This window comes from Lithobates pipiens, unplaced genomic scaffold (genome assembly GCF_037356315.1).
Source record: "Lithobates pipiens isolate NorthernLeopardFrog02 unplaced genomic scaffold, aLitPip1_a1.2 Scaffold_23, whole genome shotgun sequence".
NCBI classification, from domain to species: Eukaryota; Metazoa; Chordata; class Amphibia; order Anura; family Ranidae; genus Lithobates; species Lithobates pipiens.
The window spans coordinates 250,500,040-250,526,411 of NW_027507785.1; the positions used below are offsets into that span (position 1 = coordinate 250,500,040).

Consider the following 26,372-nt stretch of genomic DNA (forward strand, 5'->3'; position numbering starts at 1 on the left):
CGCCTTGATGCCGCAAATTCTTGGGTCCGTTCACAGACTTTGAAGAATAAAGGAGCTCATGCAACGCAAGTTTGTGAAAGCATGAGAAGCAGAGTCCTCTGGGCCACTGAGGAGTACACTATCTGGAGCTGCCTCCTCCCAGCCACGTACTACTCCCAAGGGGTCAGGGGACTGAAAACCCTCTCTTGAGTTTAGAGGTATGTCTTACTCTGCTTCAATGCCTCTAAAACTACCATAATCCTCCTCCTCCCTCCTCTCTTATGTGTTCTGTGACGTCGCAAGACTGGGGTCTGCATAAAGTGGGTCTTGAGAGTAAAGGAAGTCTTCCTCTTCCTCCTGCTGCTCTGCCTTGAGTGCCCTGTCCATAATGCCATACAGAGTATGCTTCAGTAGGAACAGAAGAGGGATAGTGTCACTAATGCATGCATTGTCACAACTCGCCATCCTTGTCACCTCCTCAAATGGTGACATTGCAATGCATGCATCCTTTATCAGCAGGCATTGGTATGGGCAAAAAAAAAGCTGAATTTCAACCTATCAACACTGGCTGTGTATGACTGCCTGAAATGGCTACAGACTTTTCTGGCCTGCCTTAGAAGATCTTGCAAACCTGGGTACCAGCTTAAGAAATGCTGCACCACCAAATTGAGGACATGTGCCAAGCATGGGCCTTACACAAAGAGCAGAACGCTTCACGCATGCACAATAGTGAAATGGCTGTGAACCTGCAAGGCTTTCATGCTTGTTTCGATTTGAGATGGAGGTGGAAACACCCGAGAGCCGATTAAAAAAATGGCTCTGGTGAAGACACCGCTGGATTTGTGGACAGGTGAGGGGAGGCTCTTCTCCTGCAACCTTCCCTCCCCATAGGAGGCGATGGTGTGTACAGAAATAGTGAAAAACTAGAGAGAAGGCAAGGAAAGCAAAAAAGCAACAAGAAAGGGTCATAGGTAAGAAAGAGGGAGAAAGGGGGTAGGGGAAGGGGAGGGGGGATAACCGGACTTGGGAGTCCCACAGGTAGAAATCACACTACCTAAATAGCATGATTGGAGTGAGGGAAACTCCTAAGAGATCCACGGTTCCCAGATGTTGAGAATTTAGCTTGTGATGCCGCTTACACATGACCAGACTTTCTGGAATACTAGGTCCGAAGGGATTAGTCCATCTGACAATCCGATCGCGTATGAACTAGTCCAATCGTTTAAAAAAAAAATCAGATAGACCTAGAAATAGAACACTCAAGACTCAATTCCGACTGACTAAAATCGGGAAAACAGTTTGTCTGTGTGCTGGTCCGACGGACCAAATACGACGCAAGGGAAGCTATTGGCTACTGGCTATTGCACTTCCTTGTTTAGTCCTGTTTACATCATCACATAAAAAAAAAGGGACTTTTAAACGGACTTAGTCCATTCATGTGCAGCCAAGTCCATTCGGAAAGTCAGTCGGAACTCAGCCGAAAGTCTGTCGGAAACACCATCGGACCTAGTCTGCCAGAAAGTCCAGTCATGTGTATGCGGCATGAGTCGTTAACAATACTGGACATTCATTCCTGAAGCACCAAAGTGGTCATTCCTGTCTTCACCCCCTGAAAAGCCATGCATTGGGTCTTCCAGGTTGAGCTATGGTCCACTTAGCCGCAATAAATAGGTATGTGGCTAATTTTTGCCGTGGAGCATATAACCCAGGTATTGGACAATGTAATAGGGCTAAATTAGCATGCCTACAGAAGGTGAGATGGAAAAGTAAGCCAAAAACCCTGGACCAGAACCCCACTAGCCTTGGGCAAGACCATCATGTATGTACAACATCCCCCCGCAGTCCACAGTTGCGGAAACAACTGTCACCACTCCTCGGGAAGGTGTGGGCTGTACGGGCTGGGACCCAATACCATTGGAATAGGACCTTATATGTTGCTTCTAGTGTATTTGCATTAAAGGAGCATTTGGTCACTATTTTTCAGGCCTTACTCCAGTCTTCTAGGTCTATTGGAGAATGAGACCCCTTTCCCATTGAGCCATGTAGGAGAGAGATACAGATGTTGGGCGCTCATTCAGAAATGTATAAATAGCCAAGATGAAGCCAAGGGCCCCGGGGCGTGCAGACATGCATGTTCAAAAAAAGTATTTTGAAATGGGTAAGTGGACGTGCAACACAGGGCAACAATCCAGTGTTTCAATTGAAGGAAGCGGTAGTGTTCACTGAACGGTGCATTGTGTGTTTCCCCGAATGGCCACCCAGGATAGAAAGGAATGAGAGGAGAGAAAGTTTTGAACCGTGAGAAGGCCACCAAGAGAATGCCTGAGGCTCTTCAAGGCCTGGGAGAAAAAGAGGATTGTGAGTGATAAGAAGTAGCGGCAAAAAGGAGGATATCAAATTCCCAGGATATCAGACGGAATCCCATATCTGCAGATCATGCAGCAGCACGGGGCTCAGGAATGGGGGGCACAACTTATGGGGGAGCCAGAATAGAGCTTGGAGTGATGATGGATCACAGTTGGGTACTTCAAGTAACACCCAAAGAGGGACATCTGTAGAAAAGTGAAGAAAAATCAATGGGGATAGTCACTCATTTTTATTGTGAAACGCGTCAGTTTGTTCTGAATTTTTTCCTTTGCTGTTGTGATTTGTGTGATGTGAGGTTTTTTAGTTGAAACAATAAAGGCACAATTCACTTTATCTGATTCGGAGTGTGGCTATCCAAAGTTCTTCTGTTTTTTTTTTTTTTATCTAAGTGGCTGCTGACTTTAAATTTTTTTCTGAAGGGCCTGAAGCTCCGCTTTAAGTCCAATGAGATTTAAAAATTATAGTCACATGACTAAAATAAAGATACTTATTCTTGTGTTCCTACATCAATAGGAGCTGAGCCACTGCCTCTGCAAGATTTGAACAAGCTTGTTGATGTGACAGGGAGCAATAAAAGTTGTTTCTCACTAGAGGAACAAGGTAAAATAATATAAAAAATAATTCTGGGACATGATATAGAGGGGGAGAAAGGGGGTTGGAGGTAAATTTGAAAAATGTTTGGACATATGCTTTAACTTACAGGGTTGCCATAACCCAATGTCTTTCTGCAGACCAAAAACTAAACACTTTGGTCTGCCATCAAAACATTTGCAATATTTTGTAAGGTAGAAACACATCTTCCATAGGCCGTGGTCGATAGCATATATTACTATCTACACATAAACAAAAATCTTTCAGCAAGATTTAAGAGTGAGAGTGAGAGAGAGAGATAGCTCCAACTATTTAGAACAGACACACCTTTTGAACAATAAATCACTATTTGCACAGTTATAGCATAATTATAGTTATATAATAGTGCCAATAGGTAACTTCACTGCAAAACTGGTTCTTCCAATGTTTCTTTGACATATGATTTAATTTAAATCTTTACCATAAACAGTCCCCAAACTGTCTTTAGAGAATGGCAGGCAAGAAATAAGCACCATGGTAAAAGTATCTCATATCAGTTTTACACAAAATTTAAAGCTACTATAAAGCCTGACAACTAATTTAATTTATTTGGTCCTTTTTGCCCTGGCAAATATAGCATTAAAAGTATTTTGGCATATTTTTTTGACAAGTGAAAGAAAATCTTGTTGATCTAGTCAATAATCTTGCCAGTTTATAACTTCCTATGCTCTTGGTACGTGCTGCAATCCTATTGGTTATATTCTTCCTAGTAACGTTTAGGGACTACAGAACCTTGCCCCTCTATATTATGGCAAAAAGGATAGGCTTCTGTAGTCTTTTCCAGGGTAACAATAAATACAGTAGAGTGAGTGAGTGTTGTCATTTCAGGACTGGTATTGACAGAATCATTAGGTGAAAAATTAGGAAAAAAATAAACTTGTAAAAAGGAAGTTAATGCGGCCATAACATCTAAGGACTAGCTGCTACATTTTAAATGCCATTATTGGCTTTAAATCAGGACTAATGTATTCCCCAGCCAATTTGTTTTCAACCTTTCCCACCAACTCTGTTCTTAAAAGTAACCATCAACAAAAGTGGTTGCTAGACTCACTTAACATCTGTTCTAGGCAACAATAGGTAAGGAGACATGGGGACTTATTTACTAAAGCTGGAGAGTTCAAAATCAGCCTCACTTCTGTAAAGAAACTAATCAGCTTCCAGGTTTTATTGCCAAAGCTTAATTAAACAAGCTGAGGTTAGAAGCTGATTGGCTACCATGCAAAGCTGCACCAGCTTCTGACTACACCAGTTTTAGTAAATCCACGTAATGGTGTTTTAATTGGTGCAATGGATCCTAAATGGTGGGTTAAATTAGCTTATTTTAACTTTCCTAGACCTGTTCTTATGTTAAACAAAGTGGCCACACATTAGCTGGAGAAGTGAGATTATATATTCAAAAACAGAAGAACCCCAACTCTACCCTTTCATGCAAATGGACAAAAAAAAAAAAAGAAAAAAAAAAAGTCTCCTATTGTAACAATAATTATTTTTAACAGTTTTGTCTTTTTATTAAGAAATCCATTTTGAAAATACAGTGACAGCTGTCCTTGACATGGCTTCATTTATAAAAAAAAAAAAAAAAAGCAGTTTTACTGCTCATCAACAATGCTACGTGATCATCTTACAGGGCAGACATGATAATTAATGGCTTTGATGGTGACCATCAAAACATATAATCTCTATCTTGGCACAGACATGGTGACTAGGGATGAGCCGAACACCCCCCCGTTTTGGTTCGTGGCAGAACATGTGAACTGACAAAAAGTTTTTAATAATGCTTAAAGTGAAACAATAAAAGTGAAATATTCCTTTAAATATTGTGCCTGGGGGGTGACTATAGTATGCCTGTAAAGTGGCGCATTTTTCCGTGTTTAGAACAGTCCCTGCAGCAAAATGACATTTCTAAAGCAATAAAAGTAATTTAAAACTGCTTGAGGCTGTAATGTATTGTTGGGTCCCAGCAAGATAGATGAAAATCATTGAGAAAAACGGCATGGGTCCCTCCCCCCCCAAAAATGGCATGGGTCCCTCCCCCCAGCCCATTGCCAGGCCCTTTGGGTCTGGTATGGATATTAAGGGGAACCCCGCACCCAAGTTGAAAAAAAAAAAGCACCGGGCCCCCAGGCCCTATATACTCTGAAAAGCAGTATACAGGCAGTCCCCGGGTTACAAACAAGATAGTGGCTGTAGGTTCGTTCTTAAGTTGAATCTGTTTGTAATTTGGAACAGGTAAATTTTTTAAGTGTAGCTCCAGCCAAAAAATCTACTTTAAAAAATTTTTGGGGATAACATAGGGAAGGGTTATCACCCTTGTAACATTTGTTTTGCTGTCTGCGCTCCTGTTCAGAAGATTTCACCTCACTTTCTGACCCAATGACAATTGGATTTTGAAAATTTGGGGTTATTAGGGAAACAAAGATTGGTGATAAAGCATCTTATAAACTCTTACAGGAGAGAATTTCCCTTACTAGGGGTAGATTTCCTCTCACTTTCTGTTGTCTCCCTCTGTTTGTAAGTAGGAGTCAGTTTTGTAAGTTGGATGTTTGAAAATAGGGGACCGCCTGTATATACTATACGGCCTGTCCTATATACTCTGTGGAAAATTGGGCCTTAGGTGTTGGTGGTACCAGAACACTGTAAGCCCTCACAGTTACTCTTAGTGGCCGCTTTAATGGACCCTGCTGTGAAATATTATATTTTAAGAATTGTAATTACATGCCCCTGTTAAACAGGGGCATAAAAATTAGGCCTTTGGTGGTGGTAGTGCCACAACACTGTAAGCCCTCACAGTTACTCTTGGTGGGTGCAAGAACGGGCCCTGCTGTGAAATATTAGATCAAAAATTTTAATTACATGCCTCTGTTAAACAAGGGCAGAAAAATTGGGCCTTAGGCAGTGGTGGTGGTGGCATAACACTGTAAAGCCTCGCAGATACTCTTGTTAAGCTCAGGAACAAGCCCTGCTGTGAAATATTTGCTCCAAAATTGTAATTGCACGCCCCTGTTAAACAGGGGTAGAAAAATTGGGCCTTAGGCAGTGGTGGTGGTGCCCTTAACCAAAAATATTCTTAGAAGCTATCACCATGAAGATTGAACAGGAACAGGATAGTCACTCGGCATAATAGGATAGTCACTCAGCATAGGCAATCTTCAAGGGATCCCACATCCATAGAAAAATCAATCGGTTACATCAGCAGCTGGTGGTCCAAGACTGATTCATTTTTATGAATATGAGCCGATCAACAGCGTCTGTAGACAGGCGCACTCTGTGATCAGTTACAAAGCCTCCAGCAGCACTGAATGTGCATTCAGAAAGAACGCTGGATGCAGTACAGGCCACTAACTCAATTGCATATTGAGCAAGCTCTGGCCAGTGGTCCATCCTCAAGATCCAGTAACCCAGTGGATGTTCTGTTGGAAAGGTCTCCAAGTCTGATCTTGCCCCTAGATATTCCTGCACCATGTAATTCAGACGCTGGGGATGGTTGCTGGAACCGATCAGACCTTGGTGCTGAGGACTGAAGAATTGTCTGAAGGAAGTGGGCAGCCAGCCACCTTCTCCACCACTCTGTGACTGAACAAAGTCTCAGCAACACGTTGTCCAGCACCAGGAAATCGTAACCTCCCAGGCTCTGTAAACGCATTGCACAAATCTTTCTGCAAGGCCTCCCAAAGATGTTTCATCCTCTGCTCCCTCTGCGAAGGCTGGATAAGTTCTGCAACCTTACCCTTGTAAGGTGGATCAAGAAGGGTTGCCAGCCAGTAATGATCCCTCTCCTTGATACCACGGATCCTAGGGTCCTTTTGCAGGCTTTGCAGGATCAGGGAGGCCATGCAGGGTAAGTTTGCAGAGGCATTCGATCCTGAGTCCTCTGGGTCACTAAGGATCACATGATCCACAACCACCTCCTCCCAGCCACGTACAACTCCATGGGTTTCTGGGGACTGAAAACGATCCCTTGAAGACTGCTGCTGATGCTGAGTGTTATCCTCCACCTCCAATATGACACAAGCCCCCTCTTCTTCTTCTTCCTGTGTAATTGGCGGGCCCGCAGGAATAATATATAGAAAAAGGGGGCCTTGATAGGTAAGGAAGTCCCCCTCTTCCTCCTGCTGTTCTGCCTCAAGTGCCCTGTCTATTATTCCACGAAGTGTGTGCTCCAACAGGAAGACAAGAGGGACAGTATTACTGATGCATGCACTGTCAATGCTCAGCATCCTTGTGGCCTCCTCAAATGGTGACAGGACAGTGCATGCATCCTTGATCAGTAGCCATTGGTGTGGCGAAAAAAGCCAAGCTCCCCTGACCCTGTCCAGGTGCCATACTCACACAGGTACTCATTGATGGCCCTCTACTGCGTGTGCATGCGCTGCAGTATTGCCAACATTGAGTTCCATCTGGTGGGCATGTCACAAATGAGGCGGTTCTTGGGCAGGTTGCATTCCCTTTGAAGGTCGGCCAGCCGAGCACTGCCATTATATGACTGGCGGAAGTGACCACAGATTTTCCTGGCCTGCCTCCGGAGATCCTGTAAGCCTGGGTACCTGCTCAAGAAACACTGCACCACCAAATTCAGGACGTGAGAAAAACAGGGAACATGGGTCAAGTGTCCCTGTCGGAGGGCGGAGAGGAGGTTGGTGCCATTGTTGCATACAACCATTCCTGACTGAAGCTGACATGGCGTCAACCACCTCTGAGCCTGCCCCTGCAGAGCTGACAGAATCTCTGCTATAGTGTGGCTCCTAGCCCCTAAGCAGACCGACTCAAGCACCCCATGGCATCTTTTTGCCTGAGTGCTTGCATAGCCCCTTGAACGCCTACAAAGCACCGCTGGTTCTGAGGACAAATCTGCCAAGGAAGAGGCCATAGAGGAAGAAGAAGAGAAGGCGGTGGAGGAGAGAGCTGTGGCAGAATGACCACTAGCATTTTGGAGGCGTGGTGGAGGAACAAGCTCCAATAATACTGAACCCTGTCCTGCATCCTTCCCAGCTGCAAGCACAGTTACCCAGTATGCCGTGAATGAAAGGAAACATCCCTGTCCATGCCTGCTGGACCATGAGTCAGCAGTAATATGTACCTTACTGCTGACCACCCTGTCCAAGGAGGCCAAGATATTGCCTTCTACATGCTAGTAGAGAGCTGGAATGGCCTTCCATGAAAAGAAATGGCGTTTGGGAGCCTGCCACTGGGTATAGCACATTCCACAAATTCATGAAAGGGGAGTTTACAAGCTAAAAAGGCAGCAGTTGCACTGCTAGCAAATTGGCCAAGCAAGCATTCAGACGCTGAGCATGTGGATGGCTGGGACCGAATTTCTTTTGACGGTTTAGCAACTGGGGTAGGGAAATTTGCCTGCTAAAATTGGATGTTGGTGTACCGCTAGCAGATTGGCCGCAAGTACTTGGGACACCTATTTCTATACCTTCATTCCTCTCAGTGCAGGTTTCTGAGAGGACTGGAAGTATAGTGGGGTTGGAGATCCCAGCTGATGAGGAGCAAGGAGAGGTCTGCCTTGTTCTTTGATGTGAGTCTTTTAAGTGCTGTTGCCAACGGACTGCATGGGAAGTCATCATTTGTCTGGTCAAGCATGTGGTGCCCAAGCGGCTACTGTTTTGGCCACGCTTGATACGCTTCAGACATATGGTGCGGTCTGCTGCACACATGTCAAAAAATACCCACACTAAAGAACTTTTCAAAATATGCACTGAGTCAGCAGCGCCCTGCACCTGCTTAGCTCTGCGGTGTGATGCAATAGGGTGGCTGCCCTTAAGCTGCCCCCTGTAGGGCATCCTGCCTTGTTTGAGATGTGCCTCCTCCTCTCTTCTATCAGGCATCCAAGTAGAGTCAGTGACCTCATCATCCCCTCCCTCCTTGCCACTGGAGCAAACTTGGCAGTATGCAGCAACTGGGGGGAACACCCGATGTTTGAGTTGAACTCATGTTCGACCCCAAACATAAAGCTCATTCCTAATGGTGACCACAGCGCTTCATTGCTAAATAAATATGTGCTGATATCATCAAGGAAGTGTGCTTAGGCACAACTTTGGATTGGCGGAAGGTTTAGTTGTTAAGACATTGGAAAGCAGCATGGGTGAAAAATGGAAACTTAGGTCAGCTTTATGTAAGGAGAGTGAGCAATATATGAGAATAACAATTAAAAATTCACATTATTCGACATACTATCAGACATATTTTTATTAACTCTCTGAAAAAGAAAAATTATTTTAAGGGGCATAAAAAAAGTATATAGTAATTGGCTTTGAAATTGCATTTGGTTTTATGTTATATGAATTTGTATACGGTATATATTACTTACATACCTTGAATTGTATGTATTTTAGAAGGCCAAATCTCTCAGCATATTGTCTGTGGTATGCCACCACCTTGGTGTTGTGCAAAAAGTTGGGATAATCTTCTGGGAAGGGAAAATCACTGTAACACATCATCTCTTTACTGGTGTTGGTAACAACAGACTCATAAATGCTGGCTCTGCCATCTTCCACCTCTGGCTAAAGTAAAAATAAATGACAACATTGAACTCTCCAGTAATAGACATAGATAAATAGAACTCCGGGCACATCTTAAAATCAAAAACTGAAAATGAAAAAATTGCATATACCGTATTTATCTGCGTTTAACACGCCCCCGGTGTATAACACGCACCCCAAGTTTAGGAGGGAATTTTTAAGAAAAAAAAACTTTTAGGAGGGAAGTTTAAGGAAAAAATGCCCATCAATGCAGCCTTGTCAGTGTCATTTGCAGCCTTGCATTGCAGCCTTGTCAGTCATTTGCAGCCTTGCATTGCAGCCTTGTCAGTCATTTGCAACCTTGTCAGTCATTTGCAGTCTTGCATTGCAGCCTTGCCAGTCATTTGCAGCCTTGTCAGTCATTTGCAGTCTTGTCAGTGTGTTTTCCGTTTGGCGCCGCCGAGATACAGAGCAGATGTCCTGTGTATCTCGGTGACACTTGGTAGTTCTCGGCCGCTCTCGGCCTTTCTCGGCTATTTCCGGCCGTTCACGGCTATTTTCGGCCACACTCGGCTGAAGGACCGAGTACAGCCGGGTGCGGCCGAAAATAGCCAAGAACAGCCAAAAGTAGGAGAGAATGGCCGAGTGCGGCCGAAAATACCCGGAAGCCGCAGAGAACGGAAGAAAGTGTGAGAAACAGCAGGGGATCGGCCTATAACACGCACCCCCGATTTTCCCCTGATTTTAGGGGGAAAAAGTGCATGTTATATGCAGATAAATACGGTACTTTTACATATTCTTTACTGGCAGAATGCACTTTGGGTTGTGACTAGCTATAAATCTTAGAGAGGACCCCACCGCAGTATTCTCCTTTTTTCCTCACCTGTCCAGGACCAAATGGATCAGCGCCCATTACCACTTTTGCCCCAGCCAGGTTCAAGCCTCTCCTGGGTGGAAGTCCTTGCCTGTACAGCCTCTAAATGAGCTAGGTGGAAGGAGCCCCACTCTGGTGGTCTCAGGGGTATGTTGCCTGGCATTACATAAGCCTTAAACAGGCTTAGTTTATCCAGAGCGGCTTTCATTTTCATACACTGTTTCTTTCTTTCTTTCGCAAGTCCTCTAAGTCCTGTAGTCCTACAGCAGCTTGTTAGCCTCAGAAAAATGGCGCCCGAGCACTCGGATGCATCTGCACATGCAAGGATGGTAGTGGAGCCGCCGAGAGCTTGTTATGCCAGTCTCTGAGTGTGCGTGCGCAGACATGATGTCATCTCCGCCGCAACAGCAGTAGATTTAAAAAGCCGGCACATTCCCCATTCATATACTGTGTCAGGAGAGCACACATCTGCTCTCTATTTCCCTCATAAATACAATTCCCCACAAGGTGAATGGATGATGAATTTTGCTGTTTCACGTCCCATGGGAGCAGCAGCTGTCTGATGAGGAGAAGGTACATGTAGCAGCAAAATTCATCATCCATTCACCTCCTGGGAAATTCAACAAAGTATTTAATGTATTCTCTATACCATACGGAAGCTCCGGAGTATCAATAGGGTTGAGGGAGACCTTACTTCCCGAGGCTGGGCGAGACTGCTTTTGCAGTCATCGCCTTTTGGTAAGCAGGCAATTCATACACTTTTGGCGGTGATGTGGATGCACTCTGCACGTTTTTGAAGTTATATCACGGATGTCACCATTATTTCTTCATTCATCTTTGTGGACACTTTGATTTTTTCACGTAAATCATCATCTTTCTTTGATGGGACTCTGCATTTGTTTTTCTTTTTTTGTCAATTTTTTTTTCTTTTTGTAATTGATCACTATTTTTCATTTGTATTAATATGAGCTTGCTATTAGCACTGCATCTGTTTTGTTAATGCATGTTTATTTAGAAGTTTTCAGTACTAGACTTTTTTGATGCTAACTGCTTATTATATACAGGCATACCCCACTTTTAAGTACACAATGGGTTTTATTTACTAAAGCTGGAAAGTGCAAAATCAGGCTCACTTCTGCATTGAAACCAATGAGCTTCTAACCCCATCTTGTTCAACTAATCTTTGGTAATACAACCTGGAAACTTATTGGTTTCTATGCAGAAGTGAGCCTGATTTTGCACTTTCCGGCTTTAGTAAATAAACCTCATTGTGTACTTAAAAGTGGGGTATGCCTGTATATTTCTTATTTTCTATTTCACTTTTTTAATTTTTGTTTAATTTATGTTTATTGAAAAAGAAAATAACAGAGAAACAATAACAGAAAGCTTGGCACATACAATGTACAGTGCAAAGTAAGACAGGGGTTGCAGACGTAATAGTGCACGGCATATGACATCGAAGCACTAGCAGCTCATAAGTAAACAACCGTTTATGTTCTAAGCTCACTAGCTTAACAAGAAGAGCAGCGGCCATCCAATAAATGGGACTGCGACTGCTGGACTGCAAAGTCCCTGGGTGCGCCAATAAGACAACATTGTACCAAGCAAATAGAAAGGAAGCGGGGGAAGAAAAAGAGTGGGTAGAAAAGATAGAGAGAAGAAGGTCAAGAACCAGGGAGGGTAGGGGAGGGAAGGGGGGAGAGAGAAAAGGTCTGCCTCGGTCCTATCTCCGCCAGAGAGACGGGACACCTGATAATACAATCATTTATCCATCCTGTAAAATAATGTCCGTATACCCCTTTGTACACTTGAAGGCTAACCAGCAGGACCAAATCTTTTTCCCCAGGTCCGATTTATTCTGTAAGGAGTAGGTAAGATCTTCTAAATAATACATGCGATCAACCTCCATCAGCCACTGCCGTAAAGAAGGAGCCGTGGGTTGCTTCCAACTACGGGGAATAAGTGCCTTTGCAGCATTAAGCAAATGAGGAGTCAAAGATTTTCTATATGATCCTGCTGGAGAGCCTGTGCCATGAAAAAGTATGACCCATGGGTCATTGGGTAACTCATAACCTAAAATGACTTTCATCCAATGCAAAATAGCTAGCCAGTATGGCCGTATGAGTGGGCAGAACCACCATATATGGGCATGTGTGGCACGTTCCCCACAGCCTCTCCAACAAAGAGACGATGCCTGCGGGAACAACTTATGTAGGACAGCCGGGGTATAATGCCAACGCGTTAACAATTTATAGTTCACTTCTGCCGTTTGGGAGGCCGTAGATGTTAGATGAGCCATCGATAATATAGTAGATTTTTGTGCCTCCGAGACCTCGCTGCGCAGGTCTTTCTCCCAATTGGATAAAAAGGAGGGGAAGCTCTTAATCAACAGAAGCTGCAAAGCATGGTAAAAAAAGGATAAAGGTCTCTCCACCGGCTGGTCCTCCGTGAAGGCCGATTCCACCGGCGTTAAATCAGCCAGTGAGCGCAATGGTTTCGGCAGGGAGTGTACAAAGGCAGCCAGTTGACGGTAGGTCCAGTGATCCATGAGTGTTGCCCGTGAGGGAGGAATTATTTGAGATAAAGGCACAATGCCATCCCGGTTGGCGACGTGGTGTAGCAGGGGTGTATCACCCAAGTTCCAGGAGTGAATTCTGGGATCAATGTTACCTGGTGGGAAGTAATTATGACCCGTCAGAGGCATAATGGGGGAGTGATATAACCACTTGTGCTGTTTACTAATCGAGTCCCAGATCCGTAGAGTAGAATAGGTGAGCGGAGAGGAGTTAGATGCCAACGACCTATATTTCCTGGGAATCCACACTTGGGTGTAAAGATCGGTGCCACTAAGCGCCAATTCAAGGGCAACCCAAAGTTTAGAGTGTTTGTGATATTTCCAGTACGATATCCTGTTGAGAACTACTGCTAAAAAATAAAGTTTCACATTAGGTAAAGCCAAGCCCCCCAGCCGTTTAGGTCTGGTTAGAAGGGCTCGGGACAGTCTCGGATGCTTTCTGTTCCAAACATATCTGCAGATCAGTGAATCTATGAGCGTAAAAAAACTAGCTGGAATACCCACTGGAATCATCTGGAATAAGAACAGAATTCAGGGTAGGATATTCATTTTAATCACACTGATTTTCCCTAACCACGAATGTGCAACTTGGGACCATCTTTGTAAATCCATTCGAATTGCATTAAGGAGGGGTATATAGTTAACGCGTAATAGAGTCTGGGGTTTCGGTGTGAGGTATATGCCTAAATATTTAATTTTATGTGTTTGCCAGCTAAAAGGTAAGGAATTTTTAAGACGAGCCACAGTTGCCCCGGGGGTAGAGACGTTAAGAATCTCTGATTTGGACATGTTAATTTTAAAATTAGATATAAGACCGAACTGTGAGAAGGCAGACATTGGGAAGGGAAATCAGGGGTTGTTGTACGTAGAACAAAATATCATCCGCGTAGGCAGCGTATTTGTGTTCTCGATCACCAACAGTGATCCCATGGATGTTTGGATTATGTCTAATTGAAGAGAGGAAGGGTTCCAGGGATAGAGCAAATAAAATTGGTGAGAGGGGGCAGCCCTGACGCGTACCATTATAGAGTGTAAATGAATCACTAAGGGTACCATTAACATGAATTTGAGCTGTCGGGGAATGGTATAGTGCTGAAACGTGGGATATAAAAGGCTGGCTGATTCCCAAGTGTGACAGGGTCGCCATGAGATACTCCCAGTCCACCCTGTCAAACGCCTTTTCCGCGTCTGTAGAAAGTAACAGGGTGGGCTGGGCGGACCCCCTAGCACAAGCCATCAGGGACAGGGTGCGGAGAGCATTGTCGCGCGCCTCCCTACCTGGGATAAACCCAGTCTGGTCACTGGAAACCCATCTTGGAAGTAGGGGTAGGAGCCTGTTCGCAATAACCTTGGCATACAGTTTAGCGTCTAAATTCAAGAGAGATATCGGTCGATAACTCCCACATAAACTAGGGTCCTTCCCCGATTTAGGGATCACCGAAATATGTGCATGCAGCGTCTCCGGACGGAGCGTTCCCCCCCGTGAGACCGTGTTGGCATAAGAGGCGAGGCGCGGCAACAGGGTCCCCGCAAAGGTCTTATAGTAAAGGGCCGTCAGGCCATCCGGTCCCGGGGCCTTGCCGCCAGCCATAGCCTTCAGTGCCACTTTGAACTCCTGGACAGAAAACTCTCCGTCCAGTGAAGCGAGGGTCTCAGAGTTCAGTTTGGGCAAGTTGGCCTGCTCTAGATACTCTTGGATCAGAGTTCTCCTAGCCACCAAGTCCGGCACAGCGTGAGGGACATGGTATAGGCGTTGATAAAAAGCATGAAATTCCTTGGCTATAGTGGAGGTCTCATGAGTGAGGGTGTCAGAAGCTGTCTTAATCTTATCAATGAAAGCCCTGGTTTTTGCTTGCTGTAAGGAACGGGCCAAAAGCCTTCCCGGTTTATTACCCCATTCATGGAATTTTTGTGACACCCTACGGGCTTCCCGCTTCCATTGCTCATGATACATGGCCTTCAACTCCTCCCTCTTTATCGTTAGGTTGTGCAGTGTGGCTTGAGCGAGACTGGCCTTGTGTTGTGACTCAAGGGAGCTAATTTAACAATAGATTAGATTGTCGTTGCGCGAATTCCTTTTTCCTTCTGGAGCCCAACTCCATGAATTTACCTCTCATATGGGCCTTATGGGCTTCCCACAGTACACCTGGGGAGATGTCCGGGTGAGTATTATCTATGAAATACTGATTTAGTTCTCCGTGCATGTATAGTTTGTCTGCCTCCTCACTAATAAGGTTCTCATTTAACTTCCAGTTAGCTGGTTTACAGGGCAACGAGGAGATATTAATGGTGAGCGATATGGGGGCATGATCAGATATAGTAGATGAAGCAATTTCTGAATGTGTTAACAGGGAAAGGTGGTGGTGGTCCAGAAAAAAAAAATCAATCCTGGAATAGGATTGGTGGGCGCTTGAGTAATGCGTATAGTCTCTCACTCGCGGATGCATTATCCTCCATACGTCCATTAACTGGGCGTCACACAAGCGCTTACGAATGTATGCAAGACGCTTACGTGGAACCGAAGACCTGCCCAGGGACATATCAAACGCAGGTTCCAAGGGGACATTAAAGTCTCCCGCCAGGATAACACATCCGCCAGCAAAGTCCTTCAGCTTCCCAAGCGTAGTGGTAATAAAAGTGGCCTGATCTCTACTTTTTTAATTTTTGGTTGAAGCGCAGCGTTTGCCTTTTGGCTTTAATAACAGAAAAAGATGGACGCCAGGAAAGTGACAGACGTAATCAGAGAATCGATCCTGCAAGTATCAGTTCCTGAAACAGATAAACCTGTTCAGAGTACTGTTGCAAGGTACACCCAACACATCAAAGAAGTCAGAGGCCTCATCTGACAGTGAAGACTTGGAAGTTTCAGCAGGATTTGACTTTATGCTGATAGAACCATTCGTAAAATAGGTGAAGGAAGCAGTTGGATGATAGGAGCCTAAAGGAGCTCCACGGTAAATGAAAAAATACTTTCCATACCTCAAAAAGGACCCAGAAGCATTTAGGTTCATTGATAAAATGGAAGACCTGATTAAAGAAGAAGAAAAACAGAGAAAAAGACCAATCTTATCAATAGACTAGCAAAGCTATACCCACTTGAAGAACTTAACATGAATCCGTTAGTGTCACCTCCAGTGGTAGATGCATCCCTAATGCGTTTGGCCAGGCACTACCTATCGAGGATGCAGTAACATTCATCTTGATTTAAAAAGAGCTTATTTGGCCACAGGCAGTGCTTGCAGACCAGCCGTTGCACTAGCAGTGATAGGGAAGGCCTATCCAGCTGGACATTCAATATTGAAAAGTTAATTCTAGAAGGGGCAGAACAAGAGACACAGCCCTTTGGTAATCGCCAGAAGATCCTTACGGCTTAAGCCCTGGGCAGAGAATGCTGCTTCAAAGACCAACTGGTGTAAAATCCCATACAAAGGAACAAACCTTTTTGGTCCAAAACTGGAGACATATCAAAAATTACCGGTGGAAAATCATGGCTTATCCCCTCAGACAGGAGATTGAAAACAACAAAAACCAACTCCATTCAAACGTAATCTTTCAGAAAGATATAGGGAGGCAAAGTCCTATAGAATAGGGAAGGAGTATAGGAGAAACTGGAGGAACCCCCAGACACCCTTTTTAAAGTTCCAAAAACCAAAACCTTCCGCCACAGGAGACCAACAGAAGTCTTTTTGAAGCACCCATCCAGCATGCTTTGGCAGGAGACAGGCTCAAGAAATTCATGTAGGTTTGGGCGGAAAGCATAAAATATCTTTGGATGGTGGCCATTGTCCAATTTGGTCACAGGTGGAAATCCAAAAATATAATTCCGAGAGACCAGTTTCATGCAACCAGGTTTACCAGCATTGCGAGAAAAGAGAATGCTATTAGTAAAATACATCCAGGATCTACTTCAGAAACGGGCAACAGTGGAAGTACCATTGCTCCAGAGAGGGAAAGCCTCCTACTCCCCACTATTTTAGGTAAAGAAAAAACTGGGGGATTTGCGTATTAGGCCTAAAAAATCTCAACAAGTGAATTCTGGTAGAAATATTCAAGATGAAAAGTTTACAGTCAATCCTTCGTGCAATAAGTCTAGGAGACTGGATGCTATCTATAGATTTGTCAGACACATATCTTCACATCCCCATACACTTTACATCAGGTTTCTTTGGTTTATTGTAAACCATCATAATTTTCAGTTCCAATTAGCCAACAGCTGAGTGGCCAGCTCAGAGAAGGAAGGGCTGAGCCCAGCCCTGACACCTGGACAACATCCTCCTACTATCAGACAGCCAGATATCCCTTATTCATCATTGGAAGATGCTGATTTCCACTCAGCAGAATTTCGGTTGGCTGATAAATTGGAGAAACAGCAATCTCCAACCCACACAAAGAATGATCATCCTGGGAGCAGAGCTGGACATCCGTTTGAACACAATAGAACTTTCTCAAGAGAAGATAGCCTCTTTATTCCAAAAAATGCGGAAACTGTTACTAGCAGTGGCACTACTGGCCAGAGCATGCCTCAGCACTCTGGGGTCAATGTCGGCAACCATTCTAATGGTTCAATGGGCACAGTGGCACACAAGGGCATTTCAGAACTCATTTCTGAGACAGTGGGACAGAGTGTCTATGCTTCAACCACCAAACAAATCAAACGGTCAATATGGTGGTGGACCCAGGGGCTCAATCTAAAGAAATTTAGGCACATAGTTCCCAATCTACAGGAAGTGGTCACATCAGATGCCAGCAAGGAGGGATGGGGAGCGCACTACCAGTACCAGGCAGTTCAGGGCCATTGGCCTTTAAAGACTCAGGATGTTGTATTGAACATACTAGAGAGCAGCCTTTCAAGCCCTCTTAGCTTTCAGCCCCTTCCTAAGAGGAAAGGGGTGTTATTACATACGGACAACAAAGTGGCAGTAGCCTACATCAAAAGACGAGGGGGAACCAGAAGTCATTCCCTGATGGAGGAAGTTCGTCCCATCCTCAAATGGGCACAATTGAATCTAACAGACCTGAGGGCAGTGTACATTCCAGGAGTCCAGAATCAACTAGATGATGACCTAAGCAGAAACTTCCTATCCAACAATGAGTGGTCACTGAGCCATCAAGCCTTCTCCCTCACAACTCAGACCTGGGGTATGCCACACATAGATCTACCAGCAACACCAGTGAACGCACAGTGCCAGAGATATCTTTCAAGAACCCCCTTTCCATCAACAGAAGGGATAGAATGCCTGCAACACCCTTGGAACTTCTGGCTGGGTTACATCTTCCCTCCAACACCTCTCATAGCAAGGTTCCTGCTCAGGCTCAAAGGGTCAACATCAACAGTGTTAACAGTTATCCCCTTTTGGCCAAGAAGGCCATGGTTTACAATTCTTCTCCAGCTGAGCATAGAGAACTCATCGCCTTTTCCGATAACAGCAGACTTGTTCTCCCAGAGCCAATTTCTTCATCCGGCACCAGACAAACTACATCTGATGGCATGGAGGCTGAAAGGTCTAGATTCTTATATCAGGGCTGTTCTCAGAAAGTGGTGGAAACACTACACCAAGCCAGGAAGGCCACCACCAACAGTACTTACAGTAGAATTTGGTGTAATTGTATCTCATTTGCACAACAACAATCCTGGAACACAACTTCATCAGAAGTATCACAGATCCTCGAATTCCTCCAGTCAGGTCTAGAAAAAAACCTTGGATCAAATATCCTAAAAGTACAAATTTCAGTAATATTGGCTATAACAGGAATTAAATGGGCCCAAGACCCTGCTGTCATGCAGTTCCAAAAAGTTTGTCTAAAGCTAAGACCTCCCAGGCAGCCTACCTTCCCAGCATGAGACCTATCAATAGTTTTGGAAGCATTATCTCAGGAACCATTTTTTCCAATGGCAACCATCTACCTATGGGACCTAACGCTCAAAGTCACATTACTCAATGCCATAAAATAAGCAAAAAGAGTATCAGAAATGCAAGCATTACTGGCAAAAGAGCCCTCCTTAATCTTCTATCCAGACTGAGTGGTCTTAAGCCTTTAAGACTGTTTAATTCCAAAGGTATCCTCCTCTTTTCACTTTAACCAAGAGATAAGCCTTTCAGCCCTTCTTATAGATCAGGGCATTATGCATCCGCTGGATGTAAAAGGCAACATCTCAGCATAACTCACAGCAACTGTCCCATTCAGGAAAAAAGATAATCTCTTAGTTATCCCTCATGGCTTCAGGAAGGGGCAGTCAGCCTCCTCTCAGACCATTGCCTCATGGTTGGTGAAGGTCATCAAGAAAACCTATTCACTGCGGAAGATGCAAATACCTGAGGTCTTCAAGGCTCACTCCAGCATGGCAGTGGCAACTTCATGGGAAGCTTACTACGGGGTATCATTGGAGACTATATGCAAAGCTGCTACCTGGTCATCTAAGAACACCTTTATGACACATTACAAAGTGGATTCCACACAGTTGTCGACTGTGGATTTTGAGAGGTCAATCATTCAAGTCAATACCCCAGTTGCTTTTTAAATTAACTTATTTTGCTTATACCCACCCAGTTTGTGAGTTGTTTCCCAAAGTGTATGCTGCCGTGATGCAACAGGAAAACGTAAAATTGTATACTCACCTTTCTGTAATTTTCCTTTTCTGTCACATCTTCATGGCAGCATACAGATGCCCACCCATCTGAGGTGACGATACAGAGAATACTGTGGTGGGGTCCTTTCTAAGATTTATAGCTATTCAGTCCTATCAGGTTGTGGAAGCAGAGTCACAAACCAAACTGTATGCTGTCATGAAGATGCGACAGGAAAGAAAAATTATGGAAAGGTGAGTATCTAATTTTCTGTTTTTTGGGTCCACTACGCAAAAAAAAAAGAAGACATTTTTAGTGTTCCCAAGAGCAAAATGCCCGCTAAAAAAAGCATTTTATGGAAATTAAAATAATAACAAAATTCTTAACAAGCAGTAAAAAAAGTTGCCTTCAAATCTGTAACCACTGGTACTTTAAAAAAAAAGTAATCAGCAAAGTTAACAGCAGAGGCATAGAGGAATTAAGAATTCCTGCATTCGGGGCATAAGTAACTGAAGGCCTATTACCCAACTCAATACAGCTTCCAAATGCATCAAGCTGCCATGTACTATATTTCAGCCTGTCATAGGCTTTAAAAAGCTGCCAGCAGTGGGACTGGTTGCTGCATCTGTGCTCCCTGGGGCTCCCATTAATGCCAGGATTGAATGCCGACAAGCCAAACTGTCCATGTACATGTGGTATTGGTCATTGTGGTGATCTTGAAGATGAACTACTCCATTATACCTACAGCTCAGCTACAGAGGTCAGTGGTGGCTTGCTGTGATTTTTTTACTGCTTATAAAGAATATGTAAATACTTTAATGTTCAAAATCTAGGTACAGGTGCACTATAAAATAGAAAATGTGTATGTCCAGTTGAAAAACAGAAGAAGGATTAGAACCATTGTTGGGTTCTTACAGCTATCCGGTGCCCCATTTAGAGAAATTTACCCTTGTATATTCTAATGCCACGTACACACGTAGCCAACTATCCGGCGGACTTAGTCTGGCGGACTTCTCGCCGGACTGTCTGCCGGACTTTCTGAACGAGCTACTTGCCCACACACGGCACTTTTTCAGCAGACTTATACTGCGTACTAAGTCCGCCGGACTATCCGCCATACTTTTGAAATGAATGGACTCGCCCACACACGTGGAGGAAAGTCCGCTCATTTTGAGCCCATCTCCAGGCAGCCGGGGCCAGTGAAGGAGGCGTCGCCGGCCCCGTCACCTGGTATGGACTTAAAGGGGAACCCCTACGCCGAAAAATCGGCGTGGGGGTCTCCCCTAGGTCCACATCAGACCCTTGTCCGAGCACGCTACCCGGCAGGCCAGGAAAGGGGGTGGGGACAAGCGAGCGCCCTCCCTCCAGAGCCGTGCCAGGCCGCGTGCCCTCAACATGGGGGGTGCCTTAGGGAAGGGGGGCCGCGCGGCCCCCCCACCCCAAGGCACCTTGTCCCCATGTTGATGAGGACAAGGGCCTCTTCCCGACAACCCTGGCCGTTGGTTTCGGGGTCTGCGGGTGGGGGGCTTATCGGAATCCGGGAGCCCCCTTTAATAAGGGGGGCCCCGGATACCGGCCCCCCACCCTATGTGAATGAATATGGGGTACAATGTACCCCTACCCATTCACCTGTAAAAAAAAGTAAAAAAAAACACAACACACAAGGGTTAAAATAGTTTGTCCCCCTCTTCGGTTCTTCTTACCGGGCCACCACGCCTTCTTCTAGCTCTTTTACAGGCGGCGGCCCGGTCTTCTGTCGCCGCTGTCGCCGTCTTCTGTTCTTCTGTTCTCTTCTTCTCTTTTCTTCTCTTCAGATGTTGCCTCGTCAATGCCTCCGCTCACAATGGCAGGGACGCGGCGTGCAGCGACTTATATAGGGACATTGCCGGATGATGTCCCTGCTTTTATTTACGCTTAATTTATTTTCAATAAAAGTCTCTTGTGTTTAACCTCTAATTATTCTCTCGTTATCCCTACAAAGGTGTCCGTTTATGAAGCAATGATCAGTGGAGATCCAGAGGATCGCCGCTGATCACAGCCCATAAACAGTATATAAACCAGAGATAATCGGGGGGAGATGTGTTTGAACTTGTTCTCCCGCCGATTATCTCCACACATGGAGAATCCTCATAGACTGACACAGTAACGGTCACTTTATGAAGCTGCGATCTCAGCGCTTCACTTGTGATCTGTGTCAGAATTCACACGCCCCGATTCACCAACTCAGAGGTGGAGAACCGGGGTAGTGAAGAGGGAATCAGGGGGATCTGAGGAGGAAAGAGGAAGATAATTAACTTCCTTATGCCTCGTTCAGACCCCCCAACACTGTAACCATGTCCCCCTGTCATATGTATGTGTATACATATATATACATATAATGTGTATATGTATATATATATAATGTGTGTGTATATACATGTATATATAATGTCTGTGTGTGTATACATGTATATATTATGTAGGGGGACGCTTTATTTCACTAACATTAATCACACCGCGTGTCAGTGTATTGAGCTGTGATAATTTATCACTGCTTAATATAATGACATCTGTGTGTATGAGTGAATTTCTAGTACTGTAATCTCGTAAAGTCTCACGAGATTACAGTATTAGGGGCCGTTCTCCAGTGTTAGAAGCGTTTGTAGATCGCTTCACACCTCCAAGGGTGAAACGATCTACTCCGCTTCATATAGTGGCACACAGAGGAGAAAGATCTCCTATGTGAATGCCGGAGAATGAAGCAGTGAATAGATTTCACTGCTTCATAAAAGGACACCCAAGCCTTAAGTAACTACTCCATTTCTCTGCTCTCCTTGGCAACAAGTGAAAAACAAGTGTTCATATGAAAAAACTTGCACTATTAATAATCTGGAAACAATTGTAAAATGAAAAAAAGCACACACACAACAGAGCACCTTACAGTCAGTGATCACTATCACAGGCTTAAATATGTTCATGGCTACCAATGAAAAACTTCTCAACATTTGCGCTAGTGTTTAAGAATCACAAGCATGTGTATTCTAGGATCACTCGATTACCATCAAAAGGAAGAGAGGTGCTATAGATGAAGCACTAAAGCAATTATCATTTGGAAAATGCTACTACTTAAAAATCCTTTTCATAATAAATCTAGAACTTACTGTGTATCTCCAAAGCCCGCCAATGTCATCACTTCTTTCAAAACAAACAGGTTCCAGTCCTTCATCTAAGCAGCATTTAATGGATGCGAGACCACTGGTCCCTGCTCCAATCACAGCAACCTTCATGTTAATGGTTACCTGTAAAAATAAATTTAGCTCCACATTTCTCTTTTATTAAAGGTCATTGGCAAGACATCAAATTACCATATTAAACACTAGGGGGTTGATTTACTAAAGACAAACAGACTACACTTTCCAAGTGCAATTGCACACTGCAAGAGCATTTGCTCCAGGGCTTAATAAATGAGGGTTGTTGTGCTTGTAAGTAGGTGCAGTTCATCCTCCCCGCTGTAGCTGGCCGCTATGCAGAGGGGAATAGCAGTTGAAAAGAGCTTTGTTCCTCTGAAACCTCCATAGGTGTCATCGGGGGAGCAACGGTCTGATTGGACACTGCTGCCCTGGCTGACCTCTGTGCACATCTTTAGTGAGGGCAATGCTAATAAATAGCACTGTCAAGCGAAACAGCTGCTTGACCAGTTCCTTGGTCTCTGAGTACTTTTACTCCATATCAGGTATCAATCAACTGGCACTTCCTACATGCTGACTTCCATCATCCAATCATGTCCAAGCAAAAATGCTGTTTTCAGTGGTCTATTTTGGTTTTGTGCTGACCTAGGCAAGACTAAAATCGACACCCCTCCCAAGCACCCAAGCAATGGTTGAGGGGGGGGGGGTGGGATTAGTAGCAGTGGTGGAGGTAGTGGTGGTGGGATGGGATGAGTGGCAGCAGAGGTGTTGGGGGATGGGATGAGAGGCAGTGGTGGTGGGGATGGTTTTAAATGTTAGCTGTGGTGATGGGGGGGGTTGGGGTGGGATTAGTGGCAAAGGGATGGTGTTGGGGGGATGGGATGGTAACACTGGCACTCACTTGCTCTGAGTGTCAGTCGATCCCCCCTCCTTTCTCAGTACTCTCTCAGTCTGGCTTCATAAGCGTCCAGTAGCTTCTCTTACGACATGGGGTCTCTGTCTCCGTGTCTCCTCACAAAGGGACAGCCCCCCCCTTCATTTTACTGGGCCACCAGTTAATCAGCGGACTTTCACATAAACTCCAGTTTCCTCCTCCCGACATGGCATCTGCTTGCAGAAATGGGCAGAGAGGACAGGCAGGCGGTGCACTGTGCCACTGAGTGAGTGCTCAGCAACAGTGTATTACTATGTTGTGACTCCGATTAGCGGAGGCGGCGGCCGCAGAGCACCCGCCCATCCCACAGTGTACTACTATATCCCGATCATTCTCTCTAACTAGAATCAGTGGGCGGGCCCTCCTTCTAGCAAGAACTGGAAAAAAGTCGTGGTGACCCTTCTGTCTGGCAATGCCTTGTTTGCCTCGTGGTAGATATGCCTATGGCTGTTTTTTATTTTCCTTGCACGTAATGGAGTATTCTTTGCAAAGTGAAGCTTCAACTGATTAACTAAGCTCTGTAGCAAATGCCTTTATGGAGTGCATCTGCATGTCTATTTGAATTTAGTAAACAAACCCCTAAAAGGAGTACAGCATGTTAACTTTGCAAAGTGAGCTTGCAGTTATCCTAGTGAATGGAATTAAACATTCACTTTGCAAATAATACCCAATTATTTGCAGAAAAAAGTTTGAATAGATTCTTGCTGGCACATTTTTGGATGTTTCAAGTCAGCAGAACTTTCATTCACATTTCATTTATTCAACCTTATTCACTAAGCTAGATCCAATTAATTTATCTTGAGGTAAAGCTGTGAGTTTAATCATTCAATCACAAGCAAGTAAACATCCTCATTTTTTTTTTCCTACACATGATTGTTTATTTGCCCATTTTTTACAAAGTAATTTTTCACTTCCTTTTGTTTTATTCACTAAGTCAAAATGTACTTTGTAAAATAAATGGTATCACCCTTATTCCAAACTTCTACTTTTCAAATTAAAAATCCACTTTGAAAAGTGAGTATGTTCTATGTCTTTAGTAAATCAACCCCACCATTGGCACACACATATACAAACAGATAAAGGGTGTAACAAACATATATACAATTCTTAAAGTATTTCCAAAATAAAATAAAATCATGCAAGCATCCTTTCTATACTGATGCATTACTATACTTGAATAACACATATAAAATGTATACATTTGTCAACTATATAAGCAGACCCAGTTTTGCTACCCACTAAGCTATTTTCTATATTCTGATTTTCAGTATTACAATTCCCAATATGGCTGTTTTGTAATATACAAAAAATTACTGATATAGTGTAACAAAAATTGAATTTATATAAAGACAACATGATGTAGTCAGTAGCATAACATAGTAAAGCTGTAGAAGTCATCAAAGCATTTGTAAAAAGTATAAAATTCTAAACGTGAAATATATATAGCACTATAGTAATTAAGTCTGACCCAGAGCGCTGTTACACAATGTACTTACTTCAAACACTCAATCGCATACACTCGAGTTAAGCTTATGGATCCTCGTTTAAAAGTTACATCATGCTCCAGCTCCTCCCTTTCAAATTGAAAGTCTTTAAATCTGGGTGTGTTGAGAACAAGAGAAAAGGATCACGTGGTTTCATAGTGCTATTTTTTCTTACTATATGACTTTTCCCAAGCATGGAGATGAAGCTGAAGTCTACGTAGGTACACTTAAAAAACACAACTAGAAGCAGTTGTGTAATGTTTTAGAAACAATATAATGCATCTTCACACACAACTAGCACAAGTACCTGAATTGACCTTGATAACAGAGGGAAACATTTGGTATTCCTACAGTGCAAGAAAGAGGAAAAGGAACGTTGAAAACAAAGTTGCAGCAGCTTAACTGAATTGAGCAAATACCCAACAAGTCTAGTAACAAAATGGGAAATTACATTTCCATCAGTGCTTTCAAAAAAGCATAAATGTTTGTAAAAATAAAAAAACAAAACATGTTCCTGTCTCACTATATTGTGATCCTGCAATGTTTTGTTTTCAATCTTGTACAATGCCTGGATGATCCTGCCTATTCTTATCTATAAGCTGACCACACTTATCATGGTTTAGCCGATCCATGATAGTGTGGTCAGTTTATGTCCCTCCATCATTGGCATCTCTGTACAGCGTCTGTATATCTCCCTCCCTCCCTCATTGCTTCCTGTCATTTCTCTTTTGTGCTCTGTCTAGAGAACCCCTCTTCTCCCTTCCAAGCTTGCATGACTGAGCATTTCTGCATTCATGCGTGTATCTATACATGAGTATATGTGTTTGTACATATCCACGCATGCATTTATGTGTGCATGTCCATGCATGTATGTGCATGTGTGTATGCATGTATGTGTATTTGTGTTTGCATGTATGTGCATGCATGTTTATATCCGTGTGTATGTGTGCATGTATGTATCTATGAATGCATGTTTGTATGCATGTGTGTATGCATTTATGTCCATTCATGTATATGTGTGCATGTGTGCAGTCCTATGCCCCCCCCCCCCCCATTAGAGATAAGCACAACCTGTTGGTAATAATTTTTCTGTAATGATTTCTGACCAACAGTTACTCCTGCATAGGCTCCCTCCTGCCTATGAAATGCTGCATCTCTCCTACCCCTCAAGTGCTACTCGGCATTTATGCGGTTACCTGCTTTCACATTCTATACAGGCTGGAGCTCGGGATGCAGAATCTCCTGCTATATCGGCATCAGTGTTAATTTTGTAGACAAAAAAAAATGTAGTTCTAAGTTTCATCAGTGGTATGTTTCCAGTGACGAAAA

The 26,372-nt window shown here is 44.0% G+C and overlaps 1 protein-coding gene across 1 annotated transcript in view; it reads right to left on the bottom strand.

Moving 5' to 3' along the window:
- LOC143928258 (dimethylaniline monooxygenase [N-oxide-forming] 2-like) overlaps nt 1-25,282 on the bottom strand; it is a 66,350-nt gene extending 41,068 nt beyond the window's left edge. Inside the window, exons 1-3 of the mRNA XM_077453020.1 lie at nt 25,056-25,282; nt 22,599-22,736; nt 9,297-9,485 (exon numbers count right to left, since the gene is read on the bottom strand). Coding sequence (XP_077309146.1) covers nt 9,297-9,485; nt 22,599-22,724 — 315 coding nt within the window. The 5' untranslated portion in view covers nt 22,725-22,736; nt 25,056-25,282. The remainder of the gene's footprint in view (nt 1-9,296; nt 9,486-22,598; nt 22,737-25,055) is intronic.
- Between the last annotated feature and the right edge of the window lie 1,090 nt (nt 25,283-26,372).